Genomic DNA, 20,715 nt, shown 5'->3' with positions numbered 1-20,715 from the left:
AAATTTTATTCTGTAATGTGTTATTCATTATGGCAAGTTTTGAAAAGATCAGTGGGATGTAAATTAAACAACGCTCTTTTAAAATGTACTGGTTCCAGCTTGACAGAGTAGAATTGAAAATATGAATTTTTTTTCCAGGCTATTTAAGAACAGTAGATCAGCTTTTGTTTTTACTTAATCTTACCAGGTTCCTGTTTCAGTATATTTTGTAATGGATTATTAGGTGGTGATAACTTCTTGCTTTCTTAACAGTTCTAGAAATAAGTGCTAATTTTTAGAATGGCTGCTTATAAAAGAGGGGTTTTTTTTGGGCGAGTAAAGAGTGTTTAAGGTCATCTTTAGGAAAACAAAATGTAAGAAATCTTGGAAACATCTAACTGCCAAGGTTTTATCGCTAAATAAAGGGAGGGAGCCTGGCATGGCTTTGTACATACAAGTATTTTGTCCAAGTATAGATGTAGAAAGTGCACAGCTCAAAGATGCAAGTAGTTGAGTGATATTATTGCTGCTTTAAAATATTTACATTCCAAGTTGAATTTGTGTTCCACTCCATGAAAAACATTCCTAGAAATTTTTTAAAGGGATTTAGAATCAGGAATGGAAGGTAAATATTATCTCCATGACTGTTGCTTCTAAGAGATACTTGCTTTTGGGCAATTTTGGTGGGATGGGGAAGAAGTGTATTTAATCTTTCTTTCTCCTGCTTTACACCCCTGCAGTTATTCCTGATTTGTGTTAGGATGAGATGGCCTTTCAGTTGTCAAGCATTCAGTTGTTACCTCATTTAGTATCTGAATGAAACTTAGTCTGCATTGCAGAAGATAAATAACAGTCATTTTCAAGGAAATGGGAATGTAAAGTTGTACTGAATGTAAGAAGGTAGATGTAATTAATCAAGGTATGACTTGTGTAGAAGGTTGGAGTTAACTTGTTTGTCTGGATGGAGTTAGAATCTACCTGTTCCTTGATGTGTAAATAGACAAGAAGCCCCAGCACCAGGTCTCCTTCCATCGTGCACTGGAGATGGATCAGCTCACATCATGAAGAACGTATAGGAAACTTTGTAGGAAGCCCATATTTGGATTGCCTCTGAAAAAATATTTTGATAGCCTTATTTCAGTCAAAATTGAACCTTGCATGTTGCAGGCGTATCATTATGTGTTTGTAATTTACACTAGTGTGTAGTCAAATTCTAAAACACTGTGTGCGTGTATTCTACTTGCCGATATATATGCCTGCGTACCCCAGCAGCCTGATGTGATCCAGGCCATTTGCTTTAATTGTTTCTGAACCTTTTTAAGTTGTCTTTCAAAGAATTCCAGTGAACTGTTTTCGTAGTCCAGCTGACTCCAGAGTTTGTACATGTTTAAAAACAATGTTTCTTAGTGCATTTTAACTAGTGGATTTGTAATGGTAGGGTTGGTTTAACATCTGGAAATCTTTGTCAGAAAGCTATAAACACGACAACTCTTATTTATTTAAAGCCCAATGACCAGCTTGTTTGTGTAATCTCCATGTTGGCCAGATGAAATACCAAGAAGAGCCAGGAGCAGAAAGGGCAGTTAGTAGAGTTGCTTACATCCTACTTAAAAGGAAATTTAGTTGGCAGTAAATGGTTTCATTAATGGAAATGGTCTCAGCTGTCTTTTCTGCCTTTACACATTCATTCTCTTTTGCAGCAGGTGTGCGTATGTGTGTGTGTTAAGCCGTGTGGTGAAACAGATGAAGGAGCTCATGTGGAATGAGGCAAATCTTTTGCTTTTTCCTTGGTTATTTTCACTTACAGCATACGGTATCGTGAATTAATACGTGCCTACACAAACACTTCTGTAGACATGACAAAAAGGGAGCATGACCAGTGTTGTGCAGCAATGCTGACGTGTCAGTGTGCAATCTTCTTGAACTCCAATTTGAGATGGAGAAAAAGTAAGACTACTTTACTATATAATTTATTAGCAGTAGCGTATACTGTTAAAAGCTGCCAGACATTGTGTGCAAGAAGTAGAATTAATTTTAAAGCTGTGTTTTGCAATACTGTATTGAAGCAAGTCCTTGATTTGGACCTTGAATAAAGAACTGATGTTGTTGGATGTCTTTAGCAGCAGTATTTTTCACCAGTCTGAAGGAAACCATTGGAGTACTTACGGGTTACTTCTTTACTGATTGCTTTTCCTTTTAGTTTTCATAGACAGTAAAAAGAATTCATTTTTTTAAAGGGAGATGTTGAAATAAATTGGTCCTTCCTTGCTCATAAACAATTTATTTTGACAAATTATTAATTTTTATTGTAATGATTAGATATTTTTAAACACAAGTTAAAGCTCAAAGTTTAAAAATGTTAAAGAGTATAAGCAAGATTTATATACGTATATATATATATACACAGATTTATTTATCCTCATCATTTGCTTTTGGGTTAATTCTTCACAGAACAGAGATCTCCTCTTTCTCCTTATAGGAGACTTTTGCCTCATTTTAAGTGCTTCTGATTAGTTTGAAAGCTTATATTCATTTTTGATTACTGGACACAAAATGCTGTTTATAGTATAACTATGTATATTCCTGTTCCCATCAACTTCTGGGTAAATAACACACATAAAGTGAATTTCATAACATGAGAACAGAGATCACTGATGTATTTCCCTGGTGCTTACATCATCACTTTAAAGAATGATTGGTTTGTATTTACATTAGAGATTCCAAAATAATAAGAGTCACAATTTACCAAATCTGCAGTATTAATTTACTAATCAGAGGAAATTGCTTTTATGCAATTTCAGATATGTATTTTTAGCTTCTTTGTACATAGTTGGTTTTAAGTACAAAGAATAAAGAATGCCTGCTGTAGAACCATATGTTTCAAAGGGCTAGTTAATTGATTTTTTTAGTTTTAACAGCTGTCATTTGTAGCAAAGGAGAGTATTTGCCATGTACTTTGTTCCTGAGCACTTGTTTGCTTTCCCAGTTTTTTTTTTCTCTGAACAGTTCTGTTGAAGTTTTAGAAATTTCTTGAGGTAAATGTACAAGTCTGTGTATATAAATTCCTTTAGAGCTTGTATTTGCATTTGCTATGTGAAAAGGTCTTGGCAAGTTTGAGAGTATACGGTGCATACATTGCATCCCATTGGTATCTAGAGCAGACAACAAGCTTCCAGAATCCAGAGATTTCTTTGTAAAAGGGTGTGTGTCCTTCACCAGACTGCGCTGTCTTGTGCAAATTCTCCCTTTCTTGTGAATTCTGCCATTCTTTGTAAGCAGAGGGTTATATTCATCAGGAAGCTTGGCCATAACCTCAAGGCTTCAACACTTTCCTGAAAAAGCAGCTGTTTAAAAGATAAGAACTGAGGAAGCTTAGAGACCAGAGTTGTAACTTTGTTGGCAAGAGTTTAATTTACAGAAATGATGGCAAAATTTTAACCCAGTCCTCCACGTGTCTCTCGCTTCATTCAAGCTTAGAAAGGGAGTTGAACCACTTGTCGGAGCAACCAGGGTGTTTCCAAGTGAAATACTCTGAAGCTACCAGATGATAGGTGTGTGTTGAATACAGATGGAAGACTCGGACAAACAGCAGAAGCACAGAGTCATTGAGGCTGGAAGGAATCTTGGGAAGTCTCTAGTCCAACCCTTGGGGACAAAGCAGGATCAGCTATAGCAGATTGCTCTGGACTGTGGACAGATGGGTTTTAATTATCTCCATGGACAGAAACTCCATACCCTGCCTAGGCAACCTGCTTCAGTGGTTAATCTCACAGTAACAAAGAATTTTCTTAGGTTGTAAGTTGAATTTCCTGTATTTCAGTTTCTCTCCATTGCTTCTCATCTTTTCTCTGGGCACAATGCATATGACTCCATGTTCTTTACCCCATCAGATGTTTATACACATTGGCATGATACCTCCTGAGCATTCTCTTATCCAGGCTGAATATTGCCAGCATTCTCAGCTTCTGCTCGTGTGTCAAGATGCTCCAAACCTTTGAACATCTGTGAGGCTCTTTGCTGGGGTCACTCCAGTATGTGTTTCTCGTACTGAGAAGCCCAGAACTGGACTAAGCACTCCACTTGTAGTCTTGCTAGGGTTGGGCAGAGGGTGAAGGATCACCTCCTTTGACCTTCTGGCAACATGCAGTTGACTGCTTTTGCTGTAAGAGGACAATGATGGCTCATGTTCAGCTTGGTAGCCACCAGGACCCCCGGATCCTTTTCTGCACAGCAGCTTTCCAAACAGTCCACGGCACGTACTGGAGCTTGGGATTATTCCTCCTCAGGTGCAAGATTTTGCATTTCCCCTTTTTCAAACTTCATGAAATCTCTATTAGCCCATTTTTCAGCCTACCAATGTCCTTCTACGTGGCAGTACAGCCATCCAATGTATTATTAACTGCTCATCCAGATTTTGTGTAATCTGCGAACGTGCTGAGGGTGGACTTTGTCCCATCATTTGGTCGTTAATGAAAACGTTAAACAGTACCGTCCTCTCTGTCAACCTCTGCTAAGTGACTGGTGTCCAGCTGGACTTCATGCTGCTGTTCATGGCTATTTGGGCCCAGTAGTCCAGTCACTTTCTGTTCCACCTCGCAGTCATCTTACCTGGTCCATATTTCAGTAGTTTGCCTATACATTATTATGTGCGAAGGGGCTTGAAAGCCTTGGCGAATCCATATAAAGATCATCTGCTGTCCCTTTGTCCATTGAGCTTGTCCTCTCACTGTGCAAGCCAGCCAGGCATGATTTCCCCTTTGTGTATTCATGCAGATTGCACTTTCTTGTCCTTTAGGATTTGTTGTATCACCTACTCCAGGACTGAGGTAAGGACTGGCCTGTAGTTCCTGGTATCTTTATTCTTGAAGACAGGAGTGGCATTTACTTCCTTCCAGCCCTCAGAAACCTTCCCTTACTGCTGTGACATTGAAATTCAAGAATAGCCTTGGTACCATTGAGAATTCTGTTTCCTTATCCTTTTAGAGGTGAAATTAGGTTGCTGTTTTGTAGCTGTGAATTGCCGCTTTTCAGATGCTGTCATCGATGATATAATAGTTATCGGTGTTAAAACAGCAATTTTACACCACTTTGTTGGTTTCTTAAAATAATTTCTGTGACTTAACTTTGAATATTGTTCTGCTTATTTTAGGGAAAGTGTAGCATGTGTTGTAGAAGTTGAAAATGCTTCATATAATAAAACGTATTTTAAGATCAAGCTTTGTTTCTGTAATACAAATGTTTTTGTCAACTTTATTTTCTATAATTAAATAATATTCTTTTTATCCTATTTTTTAGATAGTTTATTTACTTACAAAGACATTAATGTGCTGATCAGTAAAAGCAGCGTAAATTTGTAATTTCAGAGTGAATGGAATTTCTCTTGCATCTTATTTTGAGAGCACGTTTATTCCTTTGTTTGCAGTTAGCATCATAAATAGACAGAATTTCATGCTTTGCCATTATTTTTTTCCAGTAGAGGCAGTTGTTCAGTTCATTAACTCCTTAAATGTTCTTCCCTGACTTTTTACCTAATAATTGCTGATGCTGGGGGGAGTTTTGTCTATGACTAATAAAGTGATTGGTTTATGTTCTTCTTGCAACATCCTAAAAAATGTTTGTGGACTTACTCTGTCTAATCTGAGCCATCAAATACGAGTTGAAACATGTCTTATTTTTCCTATGTGATCAGACTGGTATTGGGAAGCTACAAGCAGAGCATTATTGGTGCAAATATAGTCTTCCAGGTTTTCTCATTTGTACCTAATGCATTGATGTGTTTTTCAGCGATGACTTAACAGTAAATTAGCCCTTTCCCTCACTATTCTTTTTGTTTTCCAATTCCATCTTTACAGAGCCAGAATTAAAGGGTAATTGCTTTTTTGAAATTAACAAACAAACAAAAACTCCCAAACAATTGTAACCGTAGTGAAAACATCTTCCTACGTTCTGCAAATCTGAGAAGTAGCAAAATTCATTCCCTTCAGCTGGGAAAAATATGATAAAATTTGTAATATGCAAGTAATCTATCTCTGTATCGTTGAAGGGCGAGATGTATAGCTCTTGTGCCACCGAACTTGTATTTAAAATCTGTACTGTTATTTAAAATGTGTTCTATTTTGTGCTATTTCAGTTGCTCAGATAATTTCCCAATAGTAGTCAAAGGAGACAGAGAGTATTCTTTAAGTTTGTACTTAGAATGCGTTAAGCTTCTGTGGGTGCTTAGGAAGCAGTGATCTAAATATTGGCTTATCATAGCCTGACAAGTTACTGTCATGACATTTGAGTGCATGTAACATCCCCGTAAAGACTTCTAGCCTACTTGTTTAGCAGTAAAGGCCAGGAAGAGACCACTTCAGTTAACCTGAGAGAAACAGATGAGCCAGGTTGCAACACCTGCATTACCATAGTGAAGTGCATACCTGTAGTTGCCATGACCCAGCTGATACCTAATAAAGTGCATTTGGGTCTCAATTCTAACTACTTGCTGGCTTCAGTTTTTCCATCCAGAAGGAGAGCAGTGGTGTTGAAGAATTGGAACACTTCTGCTCTGCTGCTCTTGGTCAAGTAGGTGAACAGCTATCAAAGTGCACAAGCATTTCTGTATTAGTAATGGTAGTGAAGGTGTATTGGTGGCAAGGTGTGTATTGCTTTGGTAAACTGTGTGTTCTGGATGCTTGAGGATGGACTAAGTGCGTCCAGTTTTAAGATGTAACCAGAATCTGTTGTTTAAGGGTTCTAAGCTGTTGTTCAGAAGCAGTAACGGTGACAATAATCCTGGTATTCACTCTATTTCTGACAGCAAAATACTGCAGAACTGAGTTGTACAGTAGCTGTTTGAGGTATGGGCCGCCTGCTCTTAACTGCAGGCTTCATTTTCTATGGAGTGACAAAGTATTTTGGAAGTACAAATACAAGAAAAATGTTAATTACTTTTTCCTTTCTGTTTCTTTTAGGACTCCTCCAGGATGGTTTCAAGCAGGTATAAAAGGTATGAGATCTTTGTACACAACATATTTATCTACTTATATAGTTTTGCCAGAAATAAAGCTGATTAATTGTATGGGGTTTTTTTTGTAGCAGAGGTCATAATACTGCTACTGTCGTTACATAGCCTAATTTATGGGTGAGGACCTTGCTGGCTCTTTCTAGTGCATTATAGCTTCACAAATAAGTGTCTAACTTGACTAGACATTATCTATGAGCTAGTAGTTTCACAGTGAATTTATGAGCCACCTTCTTCTGAAGTTTTAGAAGATAATCTTGTTGCTTTGCACGGTAATAAGTTTCTGTGTTTTGTCATATTACTGTCTTATGGGGAGATGGTACGGGATGTAGGGGGATGCTGCCCACATGTAGCATGTCCTGTTTGCTATTTGTTTGTCTTTAAGCCAAGTGTTACCCTGGTCATTACTCAAGTTCTTCAATGGGAAAAATATTTTAGAAGCTCTTGAGGCAGCTGACCAGGGCATGAAATTTTTGCCCGTGTAGAATTAACATTGGCACAGCTATCACAATTATTAGGAAAATGTAATGGTAACATGGGGTATGAAATACATCCGCTCCTGTAAGGCATTTGTGTAAAAATGTTTTTATTTGACACATGAATGTGTTCTCTTTTAGATATCCTTTACTCGGGTAAAATGTGTAGGTGGTTAATTCATCTGTGTAGATATATCCTGGCTGTAGACGTAAGTTCAAAGAGCAGCTACAGTTACGTAGTCTTTACTGGTATTTTTCTACCCCTCAGACTTACTCACCTGTGGAGTCTTGGAATGGTTTGGGTTGAAAGCGGCCTTCAAAGATTGGCTAATGCAACCACCGTGCCACAGGCAGGGACATGTTTCACTAAATTAGATTGATCAAAGCCCTACCCAGCCTGACCTTGAACAATTCTAGTGACGGGGCATCCACAGCTTCTCTGGGCAACTGTTCCAGTGTCTCATCACTCTCCCTGTAAAAAATAATAACCTATCCTGTTATGCCTCAGATTTCTTAGTGTGGTGCTGCCTTTCATATTTATATTCCTGGGCTCTCATAAACCTAGTTGAGTGATGCTTTTTATTGCTGTAGGGCTTTTTTAACTTTGTCATTGCAGAATGGGTGGACTTTTATTGACACAACCTTAATAACTACAACAATCTCACGATTACTTTCATATTAATCAAACACCTTTTAGTTCAGGTTCCACTTCCTGCTCAGTCCAAGTGCAGATTTTCTTTGCTGTTTGTAGCTGCCAAATACTTAGTGGTGTGTGTCATAGTGCTTTGTGGCTTTTCATAAACCTTATCTTTACTCTGTTCACATGCTCTGTATACTCACTTGCAAAAACTTGGTTGTGTTTCACATGGTAATAAATGAAAGTTTACACAAGCACATTCATAGCTTATTTGAAAATGAGCTAATTCTTCTGGTTAACATTGCAAAAATAGGAAACTCCAAAGCTAGAAAATACTAAAATAAGACTTGTCTTTGCAGTCTTTGTTTGGTCAACTTTAGTTATATATGAGATGTACAACCTTTGTTTGTCAACTTTCCCCCTCAGGACTGGCATCACATTCGTGAGGAATCTGACTTGTGAGCTGTTGTTCAATATTTTGTTATGTATGAAGCCATCTGTCTTACTCATTGCATAGTTTTCAAACCTTATGTTGAAAACAAAGGGTTATTTTCCTGTGAAGTCAGCACAGCGCCCCTTGCTCACAAATACTAAGTTGATTTTACTCTAACTGTACCTTTTTGAGGTATACAATGCCCACTGTGATTAGACTTAACAGTATCTATTGATTTTCCTCTGTATTTGAAAATTTCTACCTCTCCTGAAGTAAGTTTTCAGGTAAGAGTACTTAAAAGTATGTCTCCCAGTGGCTTCACTTTCTGGTGAATGCTAAAGGAGTCAGGACCAGAGTCCTCTTCTGTTCTGTCAAGGTTTGGCCTGTTTGCCCCTTCCAACATCTGCAGTAAAGGAGGGTCTTAAAGAAAACAGCTCCCTCTATATTAATTATTATTCAGATCACTCAGGTCTCGCTTGTGTCCAAAACACAGTAGAAGTCCTTTGGAAACTGGAAGTGTCATTCTGTGATTACAACTAGAACTAGAATGTGAATGCCAAAAGGCTGAATTGAGACTATACAGTGTTTGAAGGCTCCAATATTTTCAACTTAATGTGCTTTTAATATTTTGGGTGTACTCCCGTGGGTTTTCAGAGCCAGCATAGAAAACTGCTTTGAGATCCCGTTTGAAACTTGCGTTACTCTGACAACAGGTGGTCAGTACTTTTTGGGTGGGTAAGAGACTGTTAGTAGACCTCATAGACATATAACAGCAAAAGTGAAAAGATGTTTCCTTAAAATGTTGGTCTCTGTTGTAGACTCCCTCCCCCATGGAAAGAATGCATTATTTGCCAGAAATTTTTAGGTCGTTTTCCTCCATCTTTACTACTCCTGCTTCTTCTCTTTTGCCTTCTGCCTCTTCCCTAGCTGTTCCTCATCAGAAGGGACGTTTCTTCATCTCAGCTTTTTACTTCACTGATTTCTGTTTCTTAGACTAGCTAGATGTCCTTTTTTCTCTCTCCCCCTGTCTCTTACATTGTTATATTTAAACAGTGAGGTCCTGGTTGTCCTTTTCTTGGCTCTTTTTTTTCCCCCCTGCTTTGTCTCCATCCTCTGTCCTCTTCTGAATCTAGTTCTGGGCTATTGATACCATCCTCGACTTCCAATACTTTCCCTTCTCCTTCCCATAGAGCTGTTTTCATTTCTACATTAAGATACCTGGACCTTACAAGAGAAAAGAGACTTAAGAGCAAAAGAGAGTCTGTGCAGCGTGTTCTGATGGAATTGCTGTTCTCTCAATATGTTCCAGGGCTCAAGGAATTGCATACGTTTTACTACCTATTTAATCAGACACTGGCTACTTTGCCATATATGGATGTAGCAATCCATAGTTAAACATTTATATAACATTGTGATGAAACCCGTTTCACTGGGTGTCCATTGACTACATGACTTATTTACAAATGAACTCTGCTGGCTGCTCTTTTGTTATTCTACTTCTGTTCTGGCTGACTTGGACAAACTGAGTCTGTCTCCTTATGCAGTAAATTAAATAAAAGTTTTTGGATGAGGATCTTAATCTATAACGGTAGTCTGTCTTCTGAATTTACTTCAAAAATGTCCACATTTACACCCCAGAAGTTTGTGGAGAGGTTCCTTTGTAGTTGTATGCTTAACCACGTAAAATATTTCTAAAAGTAAATGATGGTTCTGTTGTGATCTGGAGTGGCACTTTAAGATTAGTTAAAAGTATGACCAGAATCTTCAAGTTCATGCTGGCATGGAGGCCACAGGACATGTTCATGAGAGTATTTGAGATTTGGAATTAGCCATCTGTCCTCATTGTGAGCTTCATTTGATTAAAATGTGTAGGTATCCTGCAGTTGTAATAGCCCATATCAACTCATTTATCTTTCATTTTTCTCTAATCTTTTCTGAATGTGATACACCTAAACTTGGCCATTCAAAACTACTCTTACTGTGACTGGATCTACCAGTTTTTATTCTGCTTTATGAGTAGTTATTTTTAAAGCAACAAAGACATTGCCATTGGTAAGAAAAGTTCTCTGATTCGGATCTGATGCTATTAGCGTAGTTAGTATCATGACTTGATTTATCAAACAAGAGAGTATTATTTGTATTGAAATATTTGAGTGTAATTACATGTAAATGTGAATTATGTTTCTCTTGTGTTATGTGAACTAAAATGTTTGCAAGTAACAGTAAAGCAAGATAGGTATGTGGGCATTGGAGTATTTTTATAAGCAGAGAGAGTTTGTTTTAGCAGCTTATTTTTAAGACTGTCTACCAGCTTTTGAACTAATGTAGCTTCCTTTTTAGAAATGTCTTAAAAAGACCTTGCAGATCAGGATTTAAAATAACTTGGAAGACTTTTGCATGGTTCATGGATCAGACAAATCAGGCTGGATCAGTTTACAGAAAGAGTTGGATTAAAATCTCATAGTGGTTCAGGGGTGTGTTCCGCTTAAGTTTATTAGTGGGAATGAATACAATATGGTATGCTTTTATGGCTTCCAGACAATGTCAGAGAGGCTTTTCTTCCTCTTTTAGAACAATATGGCACATGAACGTGGAACCCAACAGGTAGAGACCCTTGCCCACAGATTCTAAAAGACGGCATTGTACTGAAGTTTAACAGAATGCAGGATTTGAAAAAGAAATTAGGAAGAAGAGATCATGAGAAGAAGCTAGTGCTTCAGAGCACTCATTGGAGGTGCTCTGAAGGAAATGTTAGAGCACTGCTGAAATTCTCTTGGTCATTGTTTTTAGATTACCGCATAGCTTAAACTGTGTAACAATTTATATTCCATCACATTAACCTTGGTCTTAACTTTAAAATAAAAGAAAAATACAGCTGTAAAATTCTGTTTCATAACATGCTGCCTAAACTTGCCTGCTTGTCTGTGTTTGGGAGTTTTGCAGTGAGGATTGGCTGTTGAAGCATGATTTCACCTAGCTTGTTACATGTTAAGAACCACTACTGTGCAGATATGGAGACGTAAAATAGACAGGGGTCACTCAAGCTTCTTTACCTCTGTATCCCTTTTTCAGCCAGTGTTGGTGTTATGAGAAGGCAGAAACACAGGATTTATTTCTGCAGAAGGTTTCGATGGTCTAAATCAAGCTGGTTGCAGTTCCTTCCTGTCCCTTGTGCCAGTGCTCATGCAGCTGAATAGGGTGATGCTTCAGAGAGCCACTGTAGCTGAAAATCAGTGGCTTCCCTTTGCTGGGCTGCTGGATTGCTGTATCAACTCCTTGAATGGTTTCCTACTCAGTCACCTGAAGGCCAGAGACAGAAAATGCAGAGAGACTAGGAACATGCAGCTTTAGAGAAAACGAGACTGCCTTTCCGTAGCTTAGATGTGAAAGCCACAAACTCAGCTTAAGCAGTCCAAAGTAACAGAAGTTCAAGGTGACCTATTTAGAAATACTGTCTTTTGCTCGTTCTTCCAAAGAAAGGGTTAGCAATTGACTGCATTGCAGTGATATAATTAATTAGGAGTTTCCAAATCAAGTATAATTACAATATTTTGGCAACAAAACCAAAACATGTTGTAGTTGAAATCAATGAAATTTGGTTTTGACTGGGCGATTTTATTTGGATGAAATTGCAGTTTGGACAGTGTTTCAGGAAGACATTGAGAGAACCAAGGAGGCATTGGAAGGAACAAGATCTATTCTGCCTTTCTATAATATTGCTGTTAAACCTGTCCCTGTGTGAATAACTGGGATTTTTTTTGAAGGAAATGACCTTTTGTTTCTATGTAAGAGCAGTCAAACCGTCATGTGGGTCAATTTCACTTTCATGATTTTCCTGTAAGTACAGCTAGAAGAAACCTTTCAAAAGTAAGTCATCTTAAGCTGCAAAACTATTTTCTGTTTTCAGCATTCTAGTACGCATTTAAATACGCATTTAAAATGAGGGTTTGATAATGGCTAAGTGCAAGTAAGCTAGTGGAACAACAAGCTGAATTTTGTTAAACATCTTGTTGAACATGTCCTTTTAAAGCAGTAGTGAGGGATGTTTTTATCTAGAAACTTTCTCATTTGCTGCTTTCTAGGTGGGCACTCTGATCCAGTGTACACATGGGCACAAGTGCAATCTCAGATACTCTGCTTGAAAAATAATTTTTAAAATGCTGTTTCTTGCAGCCACAGCCTGTGGCTAGATCTTTTCAGCTCCAAGTGTTGAAACAGTCATGTGCCCAAGTTATTCTACTTTTTAAAATTCAAATACATTTTGAATGGCATTCTTGAGCAATTCTTGACTGTAATTTTTTAGAACTCACAGACTCCTGTCATTTTTCTTCTGGTGCTAAGGACTGCTTTTACCCAGTGTACATCTCCTGACAATCGGCTTTCTTTGCTTTCATACCTTTTGTGAGATTTCAGCAACTTCTAAGTTGCAAGTATTTGTACACCTTTATTCAGTTAGAAAGTGGAAGAAGTAAGGTTTCAGCTGCAGTCTCAAACTTAACAGGTTCTGCTGTCACATACCTGCACTTCTCCCCTCCCAAATAACAAAGTGAATACCCATTTTGTTTTCTTAGTATGATAGTATACAAAGCCCTTCAGTTTGGACATATTATTTGTAGCAACAATACTACTACTTTTTTAAATACTTTATATACCTACATATAAAATGCATACATGTATATATATAAAATACAGGTTTGTTTCCGTACAGAGATCTTCTTTTGGGGTGGTTGATAGGTATTTTCTCTTAGTAAAGCATAGATATCAAAAGTTCAGTTGCATTGCTGTTCTAGATAACTTCTCTTTCTGGTTTGAGGCACTCAAAGTGACACTGTACCTGAAGACTAAAATTTTATTCTTTGTGAAAGATCAGTCTGTTGAGTCTCAGGTGGTACCTTTTTTTGCTATTGCTGTGTACTGGACATTGATTATAACAGCCAAAATAATGGACTTAGTATCTGTAGCATTCCTTGTGTTAGGTTATGGTTTAATGCTTCCTTAAATGTTTGGGTTTTCTTAAATCCCCTTCCCTAGACGTCTTCATGATGTGTTCTTTGTACTTGCTGATACTGAGAAGGAATGTGTTCAGTAGGGTCTGCTCCCTCCCTGGTGGAATAGGTCAGGGAATTTTTGTCATTTGAGTTTTACAGAAAATACAGAAAATGTCTTAATTTTCAGTATTAATTAAATGCTTCCTATCTAGGTATTCTTTATTCTAGCTTTCCTGTACGGGCATCTACCAATATCTGGTAGCTCAGTTGAGATACTCCAGCATATTTGCAAAAAATTCATTTTTGAATGATGAAAAATTGAGCCTTTTATATGTGAGCTGTGCTTGAGACATTAACAGCGTGAAACAACACGTCTTTCAGAAAGCTAAATGATCTAGAATTTATAGAGTTAAGGTAAAATATTTCTCTTCTGTTGTGTTGCAACATGCATATCCGGTCGTATAAATGTTTCTTAAAAAAATCTTCTGGGTAAAGAATAAACAGTGCTAAATATGGTAATAGCATTAAGCTACAAAATTCCTTACAATTGTGTCAGTATGCCTTGGAAACTTCACGCATACTGGACCAAACCAATATTTATATCCATGAAAAGGCATCCCTATACCAGATATTGCTGCTTTTGATTTGCACTGTATCCATCTAGATTTGTACGTTGTTAGCAGGGGTTTTCTGGAGTTATGAACTGCCAAGCCGTTAAGTGAACACATTAATCATATACTCTCCTGTGTTTTAAAGGAAGTGTTGTAGAGATGCTCATCATGCTTTTCATTCTTATTCCTAAGTGCTCTAGAAAACCATTGTATACATGTTTCAGCCGGAATTTCATGGAATTCATAGACTGGCTGAGGTTGGAAGGGACCTCTGGAAGGCATCTTGCCTAACCTCCCTGGCCACCTAGAGCCAGTTGCCCGGGACAGTGTCCAGGTGGCTTTTGAGCGTCTCAAATGTTTGAGTTCTCCTGGTGAAGACTGAACAGGGTTGTTTGGGTTTGATTTTGGGATTATTTTTTTTTGTCTTTGACTGTTTAGCTGTATATTTTCAAAGTCAAAGGAATGTGGGTTTGGTGGATTGGGGGTTGAAAGATCTGTATCTCTCTGCCTAGTCCCAGGGGACTCTGTTCTGTTGCTCTTAATTGTTCATTAGATTCTACATTAAAGGTTAATCAGAAAGAAAATAGGAATAGGAAGAAAATAGCTTTGGGAAGAACTGTTAGATTTGTGTCTTTGAAAATGCTTGACTTGTAATATATATTTGTTAAATAGCACTGGTTTTATACATATCAATCACAATGGAGAACCCAGGAGCATTTTTAAAACTAGCTTCTGTACAGTGCTTATCTGTTAAGAATCTGCTGCAGTGGTTTTTAGGGAGTAGACACCTTTAAATAAAAAAAATGTATCACAAGATAACGAATGCTTGCTTACCAGCTGAGGTATGACAAACTGCTGTGTATTTAAGTTCTGAAGTAAAATACTTGGAAGTGGCATAAAAATTAATATGTTGTGCTGCATTGCTTTCTCACTTTGGTTTGCTTTCCAGTTCTTTGCAGGCCCTATCCCTAGTTCCTGAAAAGTCAGTTGATACAGTGTAAGCTTCTTGCATTGGACTACTTCATCTACTTAAAAAGTTGCTTGGTTTGAACTCCATAGTAGTACTTTGCTTTTTAAAATAAAATTGTTTTCCCTGGTTTTTAATGTGCACAGTTCATAACACTTTTAAATCTTTACAGATAAGATAGGATAAGTGTAAGTATGGGTTTAAAGTTGATTACCCATGTGATGTGAGCTGCATTATCCAATATTCAGCTCCCTGGGGCATTGATTTTCATGAGTTCTCAGCAATGCAAGAGCTGTGAAATAAGTTCTCTGCAGTTTATTCGACTGACCTATTGGATGCTTTGGAAAGCATTTCTTGTTTCTTCTATTGTTTCCATTTTTTTAAATGTATAAATAGGTGTCTGCTTTGCTCCTTGCCTTTGTAGCACAGCTAATGCACCAGAAGACGATGCTCCAAATAGATACTCCCGAACAGACAGGACAACTTACAGCAGATACAGCAGAGATGCAAATTCTTCTGGCAGTTCTGTACCAAGTAATGCTTTGGAAAAGAGGATTGAGGAACTTGAAAGGGTAAGTACTAAGTAACATCTGCATGGCATAGATCTGAAATAAAGTACTTTTTGAAAGTCTGTGGGGAAATTTACAAGTAAAATATGTAGAAATTATGCTAAATGCTTGAAGTACAGATAGTTATGCTTATAAAAAATGTATAAGGAGTCAGACTGAGAAAAGTGTGAACTTCCTAATCACAAATGTTTAGTTTTCACTTGGTATATAAGTGAGAAATAGTTGAAATAAAGGTAGTAATGTACTTAGAGAGTCAGGAGTGCTCTGTGTATTTCCTGTATGTACCTCATGACACACCAACACAGGGCAAAAAGCTTGGGGAAAGGAGAAGTTTACTGGCTGTTCAGAAAATCAGCAAGCCTACTTCCAATGCACTTCTTGTTTTGGATTTTTGTAATGTACTAAAATATGAAATTTAATTGCTATCCAGTTGTTCATTAAAGTTTTAAACATTTAAAATATATGTCTAAACCGAATTTTTAATTATTTCAGACATTCTTCATACAAACAATTTTGGGAAAATGTAATAATGTTAAAGCTGAGATTTTCACCTAAACCTGTATTTTGCTAAATAACGTCATCTGTATAATCTGTTACTGGCTTCTCTGTGTTCCTCTGAAGTGGATTTTTGTGGGTGATTTGACGAATATTCTTGAATTTGTGTAGATGGCAGTTAAAAAGTAAACACAACTTGAATAGGCCTTTTTTGGAAGGGATTAAAATAAAGCATCTTTCGTAGAAATTTTATTGCTATTATTGTTATGTTACTGTTATTATTAAGATTTGGGGAAGCCTGATTTGAGTGAAGTACACAGTAATCCTCCCTTCCAAAATCAACTTCTTTCTGAAACAGGAAGTTACCTTTTGCCAGGTACCGCTGAAAACAGAGTGAGATTTAAGGGCTTTCTTTCAGTATACTGAATGCTGATTTACTGAATTCCTAATGCACATATTCATTTTTTCTAACATTCAGGCCCACAGATCCAACAGTGAGTCTTCATTCCTTGTTAATGGTAGTATAACACCACCTGCCATCCAAAAAGAAAAAAAACAAAACACAAACAAACAACAACAAAAATTAGTAAACTTCCCAATATAACAAATTTGGAAGCTGATACTTTACATTTATTTACTTCTGTTTTGGGCCCATGTCCAATTCTGGGTTCATGCTTAAGTTAAATATTGATTAAGACATTATGTCTGGAATGAGGTATATGACACAGGTTTGCTGTGGGTAAGATATTTTCTTAGATGTGATTCTTTAGCTCTTTGAAATGTAAGGGCTTGAGGATATGGGTATGACTTGCTGTAGAAAAGGAATTGTAGGTAAGTGTGTGTGTGGAGGGGTTCTTCGTTATGTGTTTGTTTTAAATGATAACAGCTTAAAACTGTCTTAAAACTGAAAATTACATTTCAAACTACATAGCATATTCTTATTTTAGGAACTTGCAAAGGAGAGACAGGAAAATGCAAGATTAATGAAGATGACACAGGACAAAGAGGAGCTAATTGGAAAGCTGAAGGAAGAAATTGATTTATTAAACAGAGTAAGCACATACTTTCTTATAAAGAGTACATAAAGTATCTGCATTCTCTGTGCTCCTTTAGGCACCTGAACCTACTCGGCAAACTCAGAAGGGAATTGAGTGTAGGATTTTTTGTATTTGTGTAACTTTTCAGGAGGCCTGTCAATAATTACATTTTTTCCAGGTGTCATGATTAAGTTCCCTCCCTACGTTGTATGTTATTGGAATACCTGAATTTCTCGTTGCTGTAAGTGTTTGTAGAACAAGGTTATAGCAGCAAGAGTGGTTTACTGCCACCTCTTTCCAAATTCAGTACATAGCATACCAGGAAATAATTAAATTGAGGTTTTGACCGTTTTCTAAATAAATTGTTACCCCAGACTTTTGTTAGGCAAAGTAATTATAAATTTAATTTAATTTTAATCAGCTTTTAGTTAGTAATAATAGTTTAGGTGATCTTAGAAAGATTTAAGAGCAGGTGCTTTATATTCTGACACACATTCTCCTTTGTGTTGTTGGTCCTCAGGCGGAAGACTTGGGCTAGCATCACTCAGGCAAGGTGCGTAGGCATGAGAAAAGGGTGTAGAAAAGAGTGACGTGCTTGAGAATGGGACAGGATGAGAAGATACTGGTCAATAGAAGATATTGGTTTTAACAAGTCCCAGTTTTAAGGGCAGACTGGAACTCTTTCATATAATGGATTACTGACCTCATCTTGCGCTTCCTGGCTGAGATGCAGAACATCGATGTTCTAGGGAAATATGCTTCTACTGGTCTAGTGCAGACACTCCCATAAAAATTCAGAAAGTAAATTTAGAGCTACTTTGGGTCAATCCATGAGAGAAGGGAGACAATAACTATGTGCATTGTGGGAAACTTTCATTTTCACTATTAATTTGTAGCAAAGGGAGACAACAAAATTTTCTAAACTGATCTAGAGGACTAAAGTAGCTGAGATTATTCTGAAACATATAGCTTTTTTTTTTTTTTTTTATAAAGAGCGTTGGAAATTAATTTATAGGATAAATGAAGTATTGCCCTGTTTGGAGAGTTTTACATTTTAATTGGGGAATTGGTCTTTATGTTCTTCTTCCATCCTGCAAAGAATCTGTAACATCTAAACTGATGACCTTATTACAGTCAACACAAGTGTTTGTTTCTTCTGCATAATGGATGGCAAAGCTACTTAATACTGCTGGTCTCACCTGACTTCCTGACTCAGAGGTCAGAAAGAACAAATCAAAAGGATGTAAATCACTGAAAGCTTGTGGTTTAGGACCATGACTGTTCATAAGGTTTGCTGTTCCAAAAACATTGGGTTTTTTTTTTTTCTGCTACATTTGAAGTATGATGTCCTAAATTAAATCCATCGAGTGTCTGACTAGGAACTGTCTTTAAACACTTGCAGTGAAGTCAAGCAGTGCCTGTGCCTTGCCTGTGTTGAAGTAAGATGGCAATTTCTGCTTGCTTTGTGGAAAGAAAACATAGAGCAGGATATAGTCCTTCCAAAACCCTCTTTGTTGTAAAATGGCTAGAATGGTACAGTTCAATGAGATACACAAAGCTGATTTATTGGTGGTTTACAAGTAGCCTCTCTTAAATGCAGAAGAGAATGTCTTCGGGTTTTTTTATCCGTCCAATCAGCATTATATAGCTATAACATTGTCTGTTAGCTTAATTGCAGTGGAGATTATTTATGTTGCCATCCCTTGGGCTTTTCTTGACAATGAAATAGCTGCCTTTTACCTTTATGACCAGCATGGTATTTCTCTTGTTACAAAAGTTTGAACCCATGCTTCGATTGATGCTTCCATTTAAACAGATAAGATTTTACTTTCTTTTTAAATAGCTCTTGGATTTACAATTGCTTCTATATTGACTATCCATGTGGAATTAGAAAGAGGAAGGGTTTAGAATTCAGAAAAGCTACAGAAATACTGCATCATTCCTATGAGAGGAGGTTGTGGAAGTTAATAGGGCAGCTATATTTGCCCAAGGTTTATTAACACAACAGAGATCATGAGAGCCAGGATGTGACATCCCTCTGTTCTTCATGGAACATTATTCTCTCGACCTGGCACCAGGACTGGATAATTTGCATGGAAGAACAGTTGTGATCATCAGCCTTCTGCTGAGATAAAAGGATGTCCCGAGGACTAAGCTTTACTTAGTGAGCTCATGCAGAGGTCTTTAAAAAGAAAATTGCTGATAAGCAGCCTAAATAGAGGTCTCTAAATTTGACCATCTATGCATTCGGTACCTCTTATCTTTTCTGTTCATCAAAGTGTGCAGTTATTACATGTTAAATTGCACAGACAGAGAAAGGATTTCATGTCAAAGAGCTTAAATAACTTTGTAAAATGCCATTTTATTGCATAGTTTTCTGACTACTCAGTCCTTATATTTAAAGAACTGGTCATTTTAGAGGTTTCAGTCTGTTCATAACCATGGATGCATCCTTGGCAAAGATCTTGTGGTACAGTTGGAAAGCTGTTTGTCTAAGAAACCTGAAAATTTCTTGGCAGGCTTCTCATTTTAAGTAAATATACTTGTTTATTGTAACAATGTATTTTCATTGAGATTAGTCATTACATCACAAAGGCACTTAAGGAACATGAGCTGCATTTATACTGAGACACAGAAAAGGCTTTCTGCCATAAATGGCATTCTTTCACTCCAGTACATTAGCCACTAAAAGTATGTCTGCCATGTTTTTTGTAAGAAAGGGGTAATTGCTTCATAAAACCCTCAAATGTCTGAAGGGAAAGGAATCTTAAGACATTTAAATATTTGTAGGCTAAGTTCAGCTGTCGACTAGTTTAAACTTGGTCATTTCTGACCTCACTAAGATGTCATTGTAGTTAAATGTGTGTTTGGAGAGAGTATTTCACTGACGATTTACAATCCATTTAGTGTCAGCTGTGTAGTTATTGGTTCCTTTGGTATGTGAAGTCCAAGCTTTCCTGCCATTGCATCTTTTTTTTTACTAAGAAGCATAAACTAGTGTTGCAATTTTGAGTTTTGAATAAAAAACTTTGAAATTGCAGAGTGGCAAAAACTGCCTGCATGTCTTGGTCCACTGTTTCTGTAGATAATTTAAACTGCGATAGTTACTTTTTCTGGCTCATATGTAAGAAACTCTTGTTTATAGTAAACTTTGGGATGTTATTTTGCATTTTAGACATCTACAAAATTTTTAGTATTTTTTTGAGTAAATTATGAGTATTTTGAACAGAAGGGTTTTATGTAAGCTTTACTTGAGGCGATGGACGGCTAGCTTAACAACAAGTGCAAACACAGTATTTTGTATACCAAACTAAAAAAAATACCATTTTATTGACAGTTTTGTCCCTTCCATCTTATTGTTGATCAGAACTGCACAAAATTAACTGCATATTAACAGTGCTTGTAGTAGCTATCCATCAAAACTTCCCATGTTTAGACATTTAAGTCAATTGTATCTGTAATGTTGGAGTGATCAAATGGTTTTCCTGGATGTCATTCATAGTGTGATGTAGCATTATTT

The 20,715-nt window shown here is 37.1% G+C and overlaps 1 protein-coding gene across 1 annotated transcript in view; it reads left to right on the top strand.

The window, feature by feature from the left end:
- PAWR (pro-apoptotic WT1 regulator) overlaps positions 1-20,715 on the top strand; it is an 83,979-nt gene that overhangs the window by 55,602 nt on the left and 7,662 nt on the right. The window contains exons 4-6 of the mRNA XM_054052605.1: positions 6,933-6,967; positions 15,519-15,666; positions 17,106-17,210. Of these exons, the coding sequence (XP_053908580.1) occupies positions 6,933-6,967; positions 15,519-15,666; positions 17,106-17,210 (288 nt within the window). The remainder of the gene's footprint in view (positions 1-6,932; positions 6,968-15,518; positions 15,667-17,105; positions 17,211-20,715) is intronic.

The sequence above is a fragment of the Cuculus canorus genome, chromosome 1 (genome assembly GCF_017976375.1).
Source record: "Cuculus canorus isolate bCucCan1 chromosome 1, bCucCan1.pri, whole genome shotgun sequence".
NCBI classification, from domain to species: Eukaryota; Metazoa; Chordata; class Aves; order Cuculiformes; family Cuculidae; genus Cuculus; species Cuculus canorus.
The sequence above is the reverse complement of the archived record's forward strand: the minus strand, read 5'-3'. Positions and strand labels throughout refer to the sequence as shown.